This window comes from Mytilus galloprovincialis, chromosome 6 (assembly GCF_965363235.1).
Source record: "Mytilus galloprovincialis chromosome 6, xbMytGall1.hap1.1, whole genome shotgun sequence".
NCBI lineage: Eukaryota > Metazoa > Mollusca > Bivalvia > Mytilida > Mytilidae > Mytilus > Mytilus galloprovincialis.
The window spans coordinates 93,372,742-93,389,321 of NC_134843.1; the positions used below are offsets into that span (position 1 = coordinate 93,372,742).

The 16,580-nt window shown below is 31.8% G+C and overlaps 1 protein-coding gene across 2 annotated transcripts in view; it reads left to right on the top strand.

Moving 5' to 3' along the window:
- The window catches only part of LOC143080749 (fibrocystin-L-like), an 81,311-nt gene that overhangs the window by 6,379 nt on the left and 58,352 nt on the right, over nucleotides 1-16,580 (top strand). For both annotated transcript variants that reach the window (XM_076256753.1, XM_076256755.1), the window contains 10 exons: nucleotides 381-576; nucleotides 1,350-1,455; nucleotides 2,254-2,317; nucleotides 2,945-3,044; nucleotides 3,626-3,676; nucleotides 4,165-4,241; nucleotides 4,460-4,502; nucleotides 13,660-13,841; nucleotides 14,368-14,454; nucleotides 15,307-15,578. In XM_076256753.1, the coding sequence (XP_076112868.1) occupies nucleotides 381-576; nucleotides 1,350-1,455; nucleotides 2,254-2,317; nucleotides 2,945-3,044; nucleotides 3,626-3,676; nucleotides 4,165-4,241; nucleotides 4,460-4,502; nucleotides 13,660-13,841; nucleotides 14,368-14,454; nucleotides 15,307-15,578 (1,178 nt within the window). The remainder of the gene's footprint in view (nucleotides 1-380; nucleotides 577-1,349; nucleotides 1,456-2,253; nucleotides 2,318-2,944; nucleotides 3,045-3,625; nucleotides 3,677-4,164; nucleotides 4,242-4,459; nucleotides 4,503-13,659; nucleotides 13,842-14,367; nucleotides 14,455-15,306; nucleotides 15,579-16,580) is intronic.

The following is a 16,580-nucleotide window of genomic DNA, read 5'->3' on the forward strand; positions in this document are numbered from 1 at the left end:
TACATGTGTATATCAATGGAAATCAAAATTGGGAATTGAAATGGGGAATATGTCAAAGAGACGACAAACCTACCAAAGAGCAAATAATAGCTGAAGGCCACCAATGGGTCTTCAATACAGCGCGAAAATCCCGCACCCAGAGTTGAGACTCAGCTGGAATATTTATGGATTCAAAGTGGACAATAACGCATTGTTTGGTAGGTATCTCTTTCAAACAATACCTATAAGAACATGAAGATGTGGTTATATTGCCAATGAGACAACTCTCCAGCAGGGACAAAATGGCGTACCCTTCTCTTACGTAGTATTCTGTGTTATCAAATTTTAGAAAGAAGTGTACACTTATTGAATGTTAAATTATATCTGATTTACTTTTAAAGCCGATATAAGCTATGTGTCTCCTCATTATGGAAGTTTAAATGGAGAGACCAGATTAACGATAGTAGGGAGCGGGTTTTCAGTAAACCAGTATGACGCCGGTAACCAGGTTAAACTAGTATCATCGTATAGGGAGTATGACTGCCCAGTGCTGAAGGATGGTACAACTGAAACTAGAATCATCTGTTATACCCCACAGTAAGTTAATGTCAACAACACAAATTCAAGTTTTCTATTTAACACAAAAAGTATTTAAACAAGCACAGGAATTCATCATTTTGTCAAATATTATCTAAAAGTATTTGTTGTTTTTGGTTCGAAACAGACTTTCTATTTCTTTTTAAAAATCCCATTATGTAGTATCATGAATCCATTTTGTGTTTGAAATTGATATCACAGTATTTCTGTGAGAAAATACATAATAATTATGATAACTTCATCTTGTTCCTAATTTTAAAAGTCCAATACAATATAAAAGAAATATAAGAGAAATGAAATGCCTGCAAATAAAACAACTGTATACCAGAGATGATAACGATTTAAACAATAACGGATCAAAGTATGTCATGTATCAAACACCATATAGGGCTGAACAGGACAAACAAAATAATGTAAGGTCATATTTTCCCTGTTGAGGTTGGAACTTCAATTTAAGAACAATCACCCCCGGTTTTGAAGGTTGGTGTTGCTGTAGTTTTCTATGTTGTGTTTAAAATATTGATCATTGTCTTTTGGTCTTTATTCATTATTTTGTATTAGCATTGTCAGTTTGTTTTTCCTATTAAAGATTTTGAATATTTCTTTAGGTTCCTTTGTCTCTCTTTTACAAAATTTAAAATAAACTCTAAGTGGGAGGTAAAGTAAATTACTCTAAATAAAACATCAAACGAGATATATAGTTAGGGTTGTAAAAAAAAAATCGGAGCAAGTGTAAAAAGTTTTAACGCTAAGCTAAAGATCATTTTTAATAGAAACATGGTTGGAGACACTTATTATATTAGAGTTTCTGTGGATGGCGAGGCTGTTCTGACAAATCGACACTGTGGATACTCAACTGATTACAGATGTGCTTTCACAGTAAGTATTTTAGTTCGCTCTACTACACATAACGATTACTGATAAACACTGTATTAATTCATATGCTAAAAAAATCAAAACAAATTGTACTCCTAAAATCTTATTTAAAGCTACCTTGTTATAATCTTTGTATTTCGTCGTGAACGTACTTGTAAATGCATGTATTTTGGTTTTATTGGTTTATTTTTCGGAAATTTTTCACTTGACAAAGAGCACGATGAAATTCAAACCTAAAACATCATAAAACTTAAATGAAGTTACTTTTCTGTTGAAATGGACATCTGGTACAGTAAACTTAGTACCGTATATGAGTGATTTGTGAATTTGTATTCCCTTTGAATTACTGCTGGAGAATAAAATAACAAAAATACAGAACTACGAGGAAAATTCTAAACAGAATGCCCAAAGCAAATCACAAAACAAATGCTTTGAAACTAGATAATTTTGTGTAAATAAGTCCTTTATTTGTTCCTTGTCTTAGTTTTCTTCGTAGTTCTAATATATTCGTCTTATTCGTAGTTTCGCTTCTTCGTTTGTATTTTTGTTACTATACTGGAATTACTTTCTTCTGAATTTATAGTTTCGTCTTCTATATTTTGGCCGTGTTATTTTTTGTTTTTCTTTGTGTCATGTGGTATTTTTAGTATATTTAATTGCATTTAAAAGAACATGAATATGAATATTAGTCCTTGTGACTGTTATCAAAACAAATGTGTTGGTTAACACGAGGAATAAACTGTATATTAGTCATTGCTTCATATTTCGTTACTTATTTACAATGTGTGTACTTAATTTTAGCCAAGTATGTGGTACACGCCTACAATCACTAGCCTAGAACCACAGTCCCAATCTGGACTTCCAGGTAATATGCATGTTCAAATAAACCTACAATGCATCAAATTAGACAAATTATTGAATACTATACGATGTTTGCCACAGTTTTCGTGAACAGCTTCGGGTAAGCTGTTTTCTGAAGTACCAAACAATAATTATTTAATATATGTGGCATTCATCATATACAAACAAAAAAGAATACCAGCATTGAATATGGATTATCATTTTTGCGTTGTTCCAATAGTTGGAATCACCCCTTTTGTTTGGCAACTAATGCTTATGTATAAGGACACATGGTTTGAAACTCCCATCTATATGACTTGTATGTGTTGGAACCCCACTCGTTTTAAAAATTGCTGGATCCGCGCCTGTAGTTCAAATAATGTTTACTGACATTCGTATTACAGAATAAGTCCTATTTTGTAATCATCAAATAAAAAACAACTAAATCATGTAAATGAGGATGAACATAAAAAAAAATCAAATTTCTGGAATTTCTGAAAAGTTAAATGCAATTCATTATATACCACATACAAAAATACTCCAGTCTCTCTAATTAACTACATCTACGGCATTTGAAGTTTCCGAGGCAATACCGAAATTGTGAAAGATTGTTTGTCTTTTGTTTGATTCGTGAATAAATTATTCATTTTAGGGGGGATTCTTCACCTAAATGGTAAAATATTTACCGGTGTTTACGGAAGCAATGTCTTCCCAGAAGAAATAAAAAATGGAGTTACAGAACGTATGTTGAGGTAATATTTCTTATATGATATAAAACAAAATCCGTAGACCCTCAGTAAAATTTATCAATTTTGAAATTAAATAATATGAGACATTTTTTTAAATAAAAATCGAACTGACGATTAAATTTGTTGCAATATGAAAAACTATTAATACATAAATATTGTACATATACCTAGAGAGAACTTAAGGTGACAATCAAAATAAAAAAGTAACTGCATAAAATATAATAAAATTAACGGTACCAATTTTCTTGCACCAGATGCGCGTTTCGACAATACATGTCTCTTCAGTGATGCTCGTGGCCAACATATTTGAAATCCAAAGCTTATATAAAAGATGAAGAGCTATAATCCAAAAGGTCCAAAAAGTATAGCCAAATCCGTGAGAGGAATCAGAGCTTTGCATGAGGGAGATACATTCCTTAATTTATAATAATTTCTAATATTTTGTAACAGCAAATTTTAATAACATAAGGTTCTGGAATATGATTCATCTGTAAAAGTCGTACTGTTTGAATGCAACATATTATTGACGTTACTATCACATCTTCTATATATGTTAGGTTTAATATGTTGAATTCTTATTACAGGGTGTATGCTGCAGGACAGCTTTGTGAATTGAAGGCAGAAAATGATACATTGTAAGTGAAATGTTGTTTTTGCTTTATTTAGACCCCTCTACACCAAATTTGTTATACATGCACACGTTTAAAAATTGCGTTTTTTATCTAACGCAATCACAGGTTTGAACGTTGTTTTCAATTTAGACTTGTATATATATATACTAGTATGTGTGTATAGTGTATAAAGTTCTTAACAAAAACGTGAAAAATCATTGTCTGTTTTTCTTGTAGATCGCTTTGTTATTTTATTTATTGTTCATAACCTCTTGTTTAATTTCTTTAGCAATTTGTATTTTTTTAAATCAAGATTCTTTTAAGAAGAATAATTCAAACAGGATAATTCAAATAAAAAGTATAAAATCTGTTAAGGATTTTGAGAGCATTTTATCACAGTGTCTACTGAAACTACAGATCGGGAGTAATGCTCCAATTTCAAATTTTCAAATTGGTTGAATATTAACGATTAGAAATGATAATATATTTTTGTATTTTACATATTTTTCTAGCTACGGATTCGAGTTAAACAACGGAGGATACAGTACCTATGGTTACATAAAATGTTTAATGAAAGGAACATTTGTAGGTGAGTGTCTATTTCCCAGAGATTCGAAAAGGTTTAACGACCTCACACAAAGTTGACCTAAGATATATTTTGTTGTTATTCTTTTTTCCTCTTCGTCATATAGCTATTCAACTGTTTCCAATACAGTCTTGGCTTTCAAATATGCAAATATAAACACTGGCACTAATACCACGTCTTATTATATCCATCTACTAACTATGAGTATATGTTTATTACAGGAAACTTCAATGCCAGTTTTATAATAGAAGGACATTACGGTCGGTAAGTAAATATACATGTTACTTTTGAAAAACTATGGCTTTTCTACCTCCGGAATAGATTACCTTAGCTGTATTTTGCAAAAAATTTAAGAATTTTTGGTTCTCAATGCTCTTCAACTTCGTAGTTTATTTGGCCTCTTAAACATTTTTATATTCGAGCGTCACTGATGAGTCTTTTGTAGACGAAACGCGCGTCTGACGTGAATATAAAATTTTAATCCTGGTATTTATGATGAGTTTATTTACAACCACTGGGTCGATGCCACTGCTGGTTGAGATTTATTTCCGCTAGGGTATCACCAACCAAGTAGTCAGCACTTGTGTGTTGAGTTGAGTTATCATTGATATGTTTATAATAATAAATTAACTGTTAACAAAACTTTGAATTTTTGAAATACTAAGGCTTTTCTACCTCAGGAATAGATTACCTTAGCTGTATTTGGCAAAACTTTTAGGAATTTTTGGTATTCAATGCTCTTCAACTTCGTACTTTATTTGGCCTTTTATACATTTTTTTATTCGAGCGTCACTGATGAGTCTTTTGTAGACGAAACGCGCGTCTAAATTTTAATCCTGGTTCCTATGATGAGTTTATTTACAACCACTGGGTCGATGCCACTGCTGGTGGAGATTTATTTCCCCTAGGGTATCACAAGCCCAGTAGTCAGCACTTGTGTGTTGACTTGATTTATCATTGATATGTTCATAATAATAAATTAACTGTTATTAACACTTTGAATTTTTGAAATACTAAGACTGTTCTACCTCAGGAATAGATTACCTTAGCTGTATTTGGCAAAACTTTTAGGAATTTTTTGTCTTCAATGCTCTTCAACTTTGTACTTTATTTGGCCTTTTAAACATTTTTTATTCGAGCGTCACTGATGGGTCTTTTATAGACGAAACGCGCGTCTGGCGTAAATATAAAATTTTAATCCTGGTATCTATGATGAGTTTATTTCATTTGATAAAGAATAAAATAAATAGAAGGAAGACTTCGCCGTTACAAGGTTTTTACCAAAAGTACTATATATGGTACTAGCATGACTAGAATGATAAATTTCCAAATAACAAGGTAGATGAATATTGGAGATTGCATGAGTGTATGAGAGGGGGAAAGGGCTTGGGTTGTGAAAAAAATATCTGAAAGGGGATCTCACAAAAACAAATTATACTATTTTTTCAAAAGCAAATAAAAGTGAAACTAGATATAATGATCCACATAATGACGGAGTAGGCTGTTCTGTATGGGAAATGAAAAAAAAATTAAAAAAAAGTATGCAACATTGTCCCGAAAACATCTTTTTTCGCAATGGTTGAAAAAAAGATGTTCTTGTAAAACAAATCCTGCCTACAACCACCAGACTATCAAATGTGAGTCCCCTAACTTATATAAGATCGTGATACTATGTACTGAAAATACATAAGCTTTGTAGTACTACGTATACCTCATATAGCTTTTGGTTTCCATAACTTAAGTATTTCGATGACAGGGGAAAACACGCGTCGTTGAGCATGGAAATCATTGTGACAGTTTTGTTTTCCTCTATGTATGAAATGGGACTGCTGATGGTGGACCATTAGTTTCGATATATTCCAGTAATGTCCAGAGCACAGAGAAAAAGCAACATTGTCGACATCACGATATAAGCAATGTTAACACGACGCGACATCGTGTTCACAATGTAAACATTATAAAATTTCTTATATATTTTTAACCTTAAGAATTGAATGCTTCTTTTTATAAATTTATTGGTGTGTAATTAGTTATCAAAAGTACCAGGATTATAATTTAGTACGCCAGACGCGCGTTTCGTCTACATAAGACTCATCAGTGACGCTCAAATCGAAATATTTATAAAGCCAAACAAGTACAAAGTTGAAGAGCATTGAGGATCAAAAATTCCAAAAAGTTGTGCCAAATACGGCTAAGGTAATCTATGCCTGGAATAAGAAAATCCTTAGTTTTTCGAAAAATTCAAAGTTTTGTAAAAGCTTTGATTAAAGTACATTTCGTATAAAGCGCGGAATAACGTATTATAATGAAACATACATCTTATGTAATTTTATCGTTGACATCGTACAATTTAGTAACGGTACAACTGTTGCAGACAATACCAGTTGGCATTAAAAAAAGTAAAATGAAATAATTTTGAGATTAATTCCTCCTTATGCACTGATGCTGTATAATGATAAGATGAGAGAAAAAGTGAAATCACAAAAATACTGAACTCCGAGGGAAATTCATAAAGGAAAGTCCCATACCAATAGCAAACTCAAAATCTCAAACGAATGGATAACAACTGTCCAATTCCTGACTTGTTACATGCATTTTTTTATGTAGAAAATGGTGGATTGAACCTGGCTAATTGCTAGCTAAACCTCTCACTTGTATGACAGTCGCATCTAATTCCATTATATTGACAATGATTCGTGAACAAAACAAACCGACACAATGGGTAAACATGTCAAAAATAAGGGTACAGCAGTTAACATTGTGCTATCGTCTTAATTACTATAAAAACAAATTACAAATGTAACAAAGAACCACAAAAAGGCATACATAAAATTTAACAATCTCATTCATTGTTTTTTGTTTTGTACGATTTTATTTATTTATATAAAATCCACCCATAAAGGATTGAAAGATTTTAAGTACTGGGACCGAATCATTACCTGATGGTCTTACCTTGACAGACACAGTGTTAGATTATCATTAACTCTGACGTAGAATCGCGCGTTGACGTCACACCGATATAAAATTTCAAAATATTGAACCATATAGTGAATATTTGTGTAAACGACACCGACAATAACGACGACAACGCCGACGGAAATTATGTAGGATCGCTATGTCTCGCTTTTTCGACAAAAGTCGATGGCTCGACAAAAATGAGAGATACAAAAACTATAAAACAATAACACAACGAATGGATGCATAAGTACAGAGTCACGTCAAATGGATACACACAAAACAGACGAAACAGTAAAAGTAATATAAACAAAGACAAAAGAATACTATAACGCGTTATTACGATGATTAAGAACGTTAGTTCGCAGAATCTATACTTCAAGACCATCGTGTATTATTTGTGAAGCTGAAACTGAATATTTATCAGCAAGGTCTTGGTACCTTCCGGTCAACTTTTTTGGAAAAAGTACGAAATGTTCTTTGACATACCCCTGTATCATCAACTTTCTGCTCATACACTGTAAACGTTTGACAAAGTCTGAGTAGGAGCTGCAAGCTCTTGAATACCGAATTAGTTGGGAAATGAATATCCCATATGCAGGTGAAGTTGGTATGTTGCTTCTAAGGTGGGGGATTTCAAACCTGTTTTAAGAGACCACTAACCTAGGGGAGGGGGGGGGGGTAAAAATTGTATCTTAAGACAGGTTGTCTTTTTTAAATATAGGTTCAATTTATATTAAATGTACTAAAGGGATCTTAAATTGCTGGTCTTTTAACACAGGTGTTTGCCTAAAACAGATGGTCTCTTAAGCATGTTTGACTGTAATTTTAAAATTAAAACCGTCTCGTTTGTCATAGATTCTGGTACTGAGATGACTGTATATGTCAAATTCGAGGTATAAGTCTTAAATGAGGCCGAGGAGGCCGTGTCTGTTGTTTTCTTAATTTCTAGTTCTAGGGGATATACTAATGGAACCCAATCAGAAAAGTTCGGATTCTTCATGGAAAGTACATCATCAATATATCTGAAAGTGAAATTAAATAACCTGGCTTCTTTAATCTTTTTTGTTTTAAGTGTTTGAAGGAACTCCGATTCATATAAAATAATCAGAAGTCGGCAAGGAGAGGCGCACAGTTCGTTCCCATAGGAATGTTGACAATTTAATTGTTGAAAAAGTCTATCTTCAAAATCAACAAATATGTTGTCGATAAGAAACTCGATCCATCATACTGATCACTTAATTGTTCCTTTGTGTAGCATGGCATGGATTTTTAACTGGTATATTTATGAATTATTAGTGATGATGAGTTAGTGCTTATATAAGCATGGGTCATATTTTAAATATTGTATATAAGTATAGGTCATTCTTTCTTAAATATTTATATAACTATAGGTACTGAATTTCAGTGAATCTTATATTAAAATGGGTACGTTTTTTTGAGGCAAAAATGGCACACCCTTACCAAAAAAATATCCAAGTTACCCTCCCCCCCACCCCTCCCGTGCATGGCATAACCTTTGTTCAATATTAATGAAACATGCCTTATGGGTCTTATGGTACCACAAAGTAATAAATTCAAAGCGTATGCTACCATTTTCATGTTGAAAAGCATTGGGTTTATTTCTATAAGACAATTTTTTTTCAATTTCACATGGGGAATGTTTTGAAATTAAAAGTTTTGATGGGATAAATTTCAGAAAAAAGACATTTATAATTATCCGGAACGTTCTTTTAGAGTTTTTAAGAATCTACACATGGTTAATGCCATTACGGGAGTAAACAATTGATCTAGTCTATATTCCGATTTTCTTTTCTCTGTCGGTGAATTTGTCATTAGGGATTTTCATGTTAATTTTAAAGACTCGACCTCACGAGCGGGATTCGAACTCACAACCTCGTCTGTCTCTGATAACACCGATACGTCGATCTTTATCAGTTTACACACAAGTTATACGTTTCTTTTCCCTAAACTGGAAAGTCCCAACAAAAGTTCTCATTTGTATGTGCTGTTCATCTTTATTATTATCTCTGCGAAAAAACTATGTTTTAGAAATATCGAATGTTGCATGAAAGAAAAGCATCACTTTATACATAGTGCAGCATTTTTTAAAGTCCAAAATTACCACTTCAGCTTTTCTTATGGCATACCTGCCAACTTTTGAAAGTGCCCATGGGGTTTTTAGTGCGCGACAACAACTTCAAAGGTTGTAGCTGTAAGACCAGACTGGAATTGTTTTCATGTGTAAGGATATTAAATAACTGTTGACTTTAATTTTCCAATTTAAAATTATGCACAAAGAAGGACCTTAAATATCAGGTTGGGAACAACACCTAGGGGTTAGAAACCCTCAATGTAAAGACATTGAAAACATTTTTTTAAGTACAAATGAGCACATATTCATATTATTTGAAGAAACTTTTACTAAAGAACTATACATTTTATGATCTACAAATGTATATATGGACCATAATTTGCTATTGGGCTCGTTTCCTATAACGATAGAAAAGTGATAAAAATGTGTATTACTGTAAGAAAAGTTGTAAATACATCTAAAGATGTCTTTATTTTTATCAACATACAAGTGTATGCTACTCTTCCCTAGAAAAAAAATTGAAATTAACAAATTTCAAAGATTATACAACCGTATTTTTGTGTTGTTTCTCGCGTTACTTTTCGCTTCCAAATTGCATAACGCTGACTGATTTATAGATAATCGTCACCGGCAAATTCGTAACTTTTGCTTTCAAATAATAAAGAACATCGACCAATAAGAATAGTCAGAAGAAAATGCCGAGAACTATAAGTATTTCTGTAGCAGGTGTAAGAACACTAGCGTTACTTTGGTTTCCCATTTCGTAACGCAAATTTTAGATGATGTAATCTGCTTTGTTATAATAGAATTCTTTATAACAATATGCAAATATGAACTCTCGCGAGATGTTCAAACAGGTAAATCAGAGATGATTTACATTCTAGTTTTGTTCTTCGTAATAATTAAGTTAGAAAATGACGTTATCGTTATGCGTTACATTTCACACAAATCAGAAGTCCAGTTATTTCCTTTTTTTTTATTAAAATTGTTTTTGTCGTTAAGTTCTAATCATTTCCGGTCATACGTGAAACATGTGACTAACATGTGATCACGCCCTTACAGCCGGATATATGAAATACTAGGTCTAAACATTGTTTTTGTTTCCAACGGGATGTTAGCAAACATAATCTGTAGACTTGTTTCCTCTTGTTTAAAAAAGGAAAATACATTTTTTAAAGAGATTGCGCCGGGGGCCTATTATTTTTCCTTTGAGCATAATGTTACATACGATCTTGTGTGAAAATAAATGCCCAATGACTTGACAAAATCGATTTCAGATTTGACAGATGTTATAACACACTTAGTTTCCACATAACGATGTAAAGGGTCCTTGGAAAATTCAATCGACATTACATCTCTTATCATTGTGCCGATGCTCGTTGGATTGAGTTTGCATCAGCAGTAAATATTACTGGATATTTTAGGTGAATAAAGATAATTTAATAAAAAATACATATACCGTTACACTTGGAATGTACAAAGTTGGTATCTTTGCAACAATTTTTAATTATTTTTTTTTATTCATGTTCTGCAAACACTTTTCAGAAACGCAATAAACTTGTCAAAAGAGAAGTAAACTTTCACCATGCATGACTTGAAAGGAAGTACTTTATTGATTTTAGCCCACTAAAGTAGGTTAAAATGTGGAAACCATGTAGATGGTGTACAGGTCACAAATATCACATGGTGCCTATTTTAAAGATTTTAATTACAAGTTAAAAGTTTTTTTCTTTACTGGATTTAAAGAATTTTACGTTATACATTGCCAATGATTTGGAATAAATTGTATATAACTGGAATTTCAAAACCAAATATAAATACATTTTTTTGGCTGAAACATCAAGATACAACGATTATGGTATCCTGTATCAATGAAGAAAATATGGAAATTTCTGAATAAATTGTACTAATTGTTTTCAAAACAAGCACATATTTAGGAGTTTTATAATACTGTTACATTTAAGATGGATTTTAAGAAAAAGTATACTGTTCAGATTATTTTGAGCATATTTTGCAATAAAATAAAACTAAAAAAATGCTTTCGGTTTCTTATGGTTTCCTGTCGCGTTTAAAAAAAACTTTAATTTATCATTGAAAATAGATTTTAAATATTAACATGAAGCAAGTAACACTAGTAATGGTGTTCATTTATGTCTTTTGAAATATATTGTGCAAAATAAAGAAAATAAAGATTGGTTTCCTGTTTGGTTTCCTGTCACGTAAACGGTGAATCAAAATGTATTAATTTTTTCTTGAAAAACTCAATTGTTCCATTAATACTATTCTAACACCAACACAACCCACAGAATAAAAGTTAAAGTTTTAGAACTTATAAAAAAGGATACAAAAAGAAACCAAAGGCCGAATACCAAATTATGGTCCATATATGGTATTATATATTTATGACCAAAACATGTCCAAGAATTTTTATATGTTCTTGGCCTTATATCTTCTTTAATATTCAAAATAATTGGACCCTTCATTTAGTAAAGTTGTTCCAAATATAATGTAAGAATTTTCCTATTTTTAAGTCATGTACCTGGTAAGTCAAAACATCTACATTTTTCTATTTCATTTTTTACAAGAGTAAAAGGACCCCTTGACTAAGGGCAGTCCCTCGATCATTTAAGGGATCCCTCATGTGGGGGGTTTTGTTTTGTCCATGTGAAATATAAAGAATAGTAAATTGTACTTTAAATGATTTGGTAATTTAATTGAATACATAAATAGCATATGTTACAGCAAGTGTAATGTCAATACATTTAAGTGAATAAACTACTATTTATTATATTTATGGTAGTACTGCATCATTGAAGTTTGTCAATCAGTCATGCTTTTATTCTTATTCTGTGTAAGAACCTCATTGCAGGTGAAAAATCATTTGCCATGTTCACGATTTTACAATGCTGACTAAAAAACAGAGGAATACAACACAAGTTCAAAATCTAGCATGTTAGAATAATCTTGAGAGAAAACGTTTTTGATTGGCTGATTAATTTGATCATGGGAAACATAGAATTTGATTGGCTGAACAAGATTGTCTTCCTTTGGAAACAGTTCAAAATCGGGAACAATCTTATTTTTTTCGTGTAGACAAAATTGTGTTTTAGAGGTTTTTTCACGATCACAATTGTGCACTTGAAAATCAACATCTTAAATTGAATTTTTGATGTATAAAATCTTGCATTCATACAATTAAAACCCTTAATAGAGCTTGTTTATTATTTCTCAAATTTTCAGAATTTATAACTTCTTTTGAGATAAAAAAAAAAAAAAAGAAAGATGCACTAAAGACAACAATTGTGTCACATCCTATCCATAAACATTTTGAGATATATGAAATATTTACTTCCATGGATGTATTCAAGTTACATACCATGGAAGTTAGTGCAAAAAATTAGATCAGATTGCTTTACCAGTATATTTTTTAGAGATTTTCATGTCTATAACATAACTTTTGTTTTATCCTTCAACCCTGATTAGAAGGGATCGAGGCATGCCCAACCATCTCATACCATAAATTTAAAGAGGTATTTAAATAAAAACTCTTTCATTCCCAACCATTAACTAAATAGTCTTATTTGCTTTGGGATGACCCCCTCTTCAGTAAAGAAAGAAGTTTGTTTGGCATATTCTTTACTGAAATGACTTCTAATGATAAAAGGGAGGTGTCCTGATCCCGAAATCCTGGGCTTAAAAACATGAAATCCCAAGGGCCCGAATTTAAAGAAATTAAAATCCCAACATTATGAAATTAGAAAAAAGAATTCCCTGATCCCGAAAGGATGAACCCCTGAAATCCCGAGCTTAAAAACACCCGATCTCAGAGTCCTGATAAAGGTCGAACCCCCTCCTCATTAAATACATGAAAAATGTAAAGTTCACATGCACTTGTTTTTAAAAATGTCACAACAGTATTTGAACATAGGGTTGTGCAGTGTTTTTTCAATATTTGAATTTCTTATATTCCTTAGAGGTAAGGAATATATGTACATGATGTACTAAAACTTTGTATTGCTAAATCTCCCTTAGCTTGAGTCTCTCTGTGAAGTTATATTTACTGCTTTCCAACTGTGTTTACTTTATACTGGTAATATTCTAAATCTGTTGGATATCATATCTGGGAACCAGTAGGTAAAAGAAGTAAGATACAGAAAATTTTATAATCTCCCCAAAAATGACGTTGTTTGTAATTCAGCTTTATTCACAAAGTGTAACCTTTAGATCTGTTAAATTTTCTGCAAACTGTTTGTCAAATTTCTGGAAGTTTAGTTCCATTGCTGGCTGTATATAAGTTAGAGAACTTTTTTTTAATAGTCATGATAGTAAATCAGTATATTTGACTCATCCTGTTACTTGTTTTAATTTTAGATCTTTGCCACAGAAAGAAGTGATAAGAGTATCCAGAAATGATGACATCTACATGTATCAGACGTATGCAGTTATCAATGATGTATCACCATCAAGTGGTAGTACAGAAGGCAGAACCAGGTTGTCTATTACTGGACAATATTTTGATGAAACAGAAAAACCTGTCCAAGTTGTGGTGGGAGGTATGTACCTTAATTTGGTATATTTGGTATATGCTTTGGCTGAAGGCCAGGCTCAAAGGATTTGATGCTTGGGCAGGTGGAGATTGGTGCTCCTCAGAATAAGGAGTTAGAAGATTGCTTCGATAAAAGTTGATTGCAGTTTTACCCTTTAGTTAAATTTCTTTTTCTATTTTAGGAGTGAGCTTCTGCTGGGTGTGCCCCTGTCTGATCCTAGCCTGGATTTATCAACATATTTCTTTTAAGTTTTGATGATAAAAGATGATAAATTGGAACTGTAAAACTTTATGAAATGATATGGATATACATGTATAGCAAAAAGGAGATGAATAAAGTTAACCTGTATATTTAATATTTTAAGATAATAAGATTTGCTGATACTCATGTCTGTGTTGTACAATGTATGATGGTCAATTATAGCTGTATGATATATTTTTTAGTACAATTATAGGTATAATGTATAAGGTTGATTTATCAACATTCATTGTTTATTGAATGTCTTTTTATATATTATACTATTTGTTTGTAGGATCTGAATGTAAGGTAACAGAGAAGGTGACAGATGGGTTGATTGTATGTGAAACAGGTGAACAAGTGACAGCTCCCAGATATTCCGGTAAAGACCATAATGTCAATGATAAATGTGAAGATTCAAAAATTATTCTCTACATATTAAACATGTTAAAATACAGGTGTCAATTTTTCACACCAAAGTTATCCTATAATGTTGAACTGCTAAGATTTTAGAATTTCACTGCTTGATCAATAGCATCATGCCCTCCTTGTCGTGTCAAGGGAAAGTATAATGATATGTCCACATTTTAATATGTTGTTTTTAATGAAATTGTTATGATAAATTAAAATAGGAATCCAAATTTCACAGATATTAAGGAATAGTCTTTATTTAGATTTGAGTGACTTAGAAATTAGAAGCAAATGAAACTGGAGATACTGTAAATTAAAGCATACGAAACATTTATGTTCAATGCAAATAATAAGACTGTTTACTCTTCTGTCATAAAAAAAGTTCCTATAAATGAGGTTATTCGTATAATATTATAATACATTGCCGGAATCCCTTCATCAAAAGTGCATATGTAACTGTCAAACTATTAACAGTTTGTTTTAGAAAAAAAAATCCAAAAAATTTGAATGATGCCCTTCCTGCAATTCCTTACTATTGCAGGGGTTCTATTATACGGGTCATGATTTAATAGTTATTAGATTATATCTCTTTTATAATTTTATATGCATTAATTAGGAGTAGTTCTTACGACCTAAAGTACCAAACTTACTTCCATTAGAGCATATAAGGTCACAAAAATATGTTTTATATAACAAAAGGTAAATAAAAATACAACAAGGTTCCATATAACAGAATTTTATTTTATAGATCTATTGTGATTGTGATATAAACTTACAACTGTTATAATTATAATATAAACTTATCAAATTTTATTTATTTTAGGAAACAGAGGCTTGATATATGAACGATACAGCAACCACTATTACAATTTGAATGACTTAACAAAGATTTTAGACTTGACTATAGATGATAATACAACAACAACTAAAGTCATTGACCATTTCTATTTTTCTGATTCAAATATTGGAGGGGACCATGTGACCAGGATACATGGATTCTATGTCCCTCCTCATTCAGGACGATGGACATTTCATTTACAGTGTTATACTCTGGGGAAGCTGTATCTAAGTACTGATCAAAATCCAGCGAATAAGGTATATGCTATTAATTATCATATCTCTATCCAGCGAATAAGGTATATCCTATTGATTATCATATCTCTATCCAGCGAATAAGGTATATCCTATTGATTATCACATCTCTATCCAGCGAATAAGGTATATCCTATTGATTATCATATCTCTATCCAGCGAATAAGGTATATCCTATTGATTATCATATCTCTATCCAGCGAATAAGGTATATCCTATTGATTATCATATCTCTATCCAGCGAATAAGGTATATCCTATTGATTATCATATCTCTTTCCAGCGAATAAGGTATATCCTATTGCTATTGATTATCACATCTCTATCCAGCGAATAAGGTATATCCTATTGATTATCATATCTCTATCCAGCGAATAAGGTATATCCTATTGATTATCATATCTCTATCCAGCGAATAAGGTATATCCTATTGATTATCATATCTCTATCCAGCGAATAAGGTATATCCTATTGATTATCATATCTCTATCCAGCGAATAAGGTATATCCTATTGATTATCATATCTCTATCCAGCGAATAAGGTATATCCTATTGATTATCACATCTCTATCCAGCGAATAAGGTATATCCTATTGATTATCACATCTCTATCCAGCGAATAAGGTATATCCTATTAATTATCACATCTCTATCCAGCGAATAAGGTATATCCTATTGATTATCACATCTCTATCCAGCGAATAAGGTATATCCTATTGATTATCACATCTCTATCCAGCGAATAAGGTATACGTATATCCTATTGATTATCACATCTCTATCCAGCGAATAAGGTACATGTATATCCTATTGATTATCACATCTCTATCCAGCGAATTAGGTATATCCTATTGATTATCACATCTCTATCCAGCGAATAAGGTATATCCTATTGATTATCACATCTCTATCCAGCGAATAAGGTATATCCTATTGATTATCACATCTCTATCCAGAGAATAAGGTATATCCTATTGATTATCATATCTCTATCCAGCGAATAAG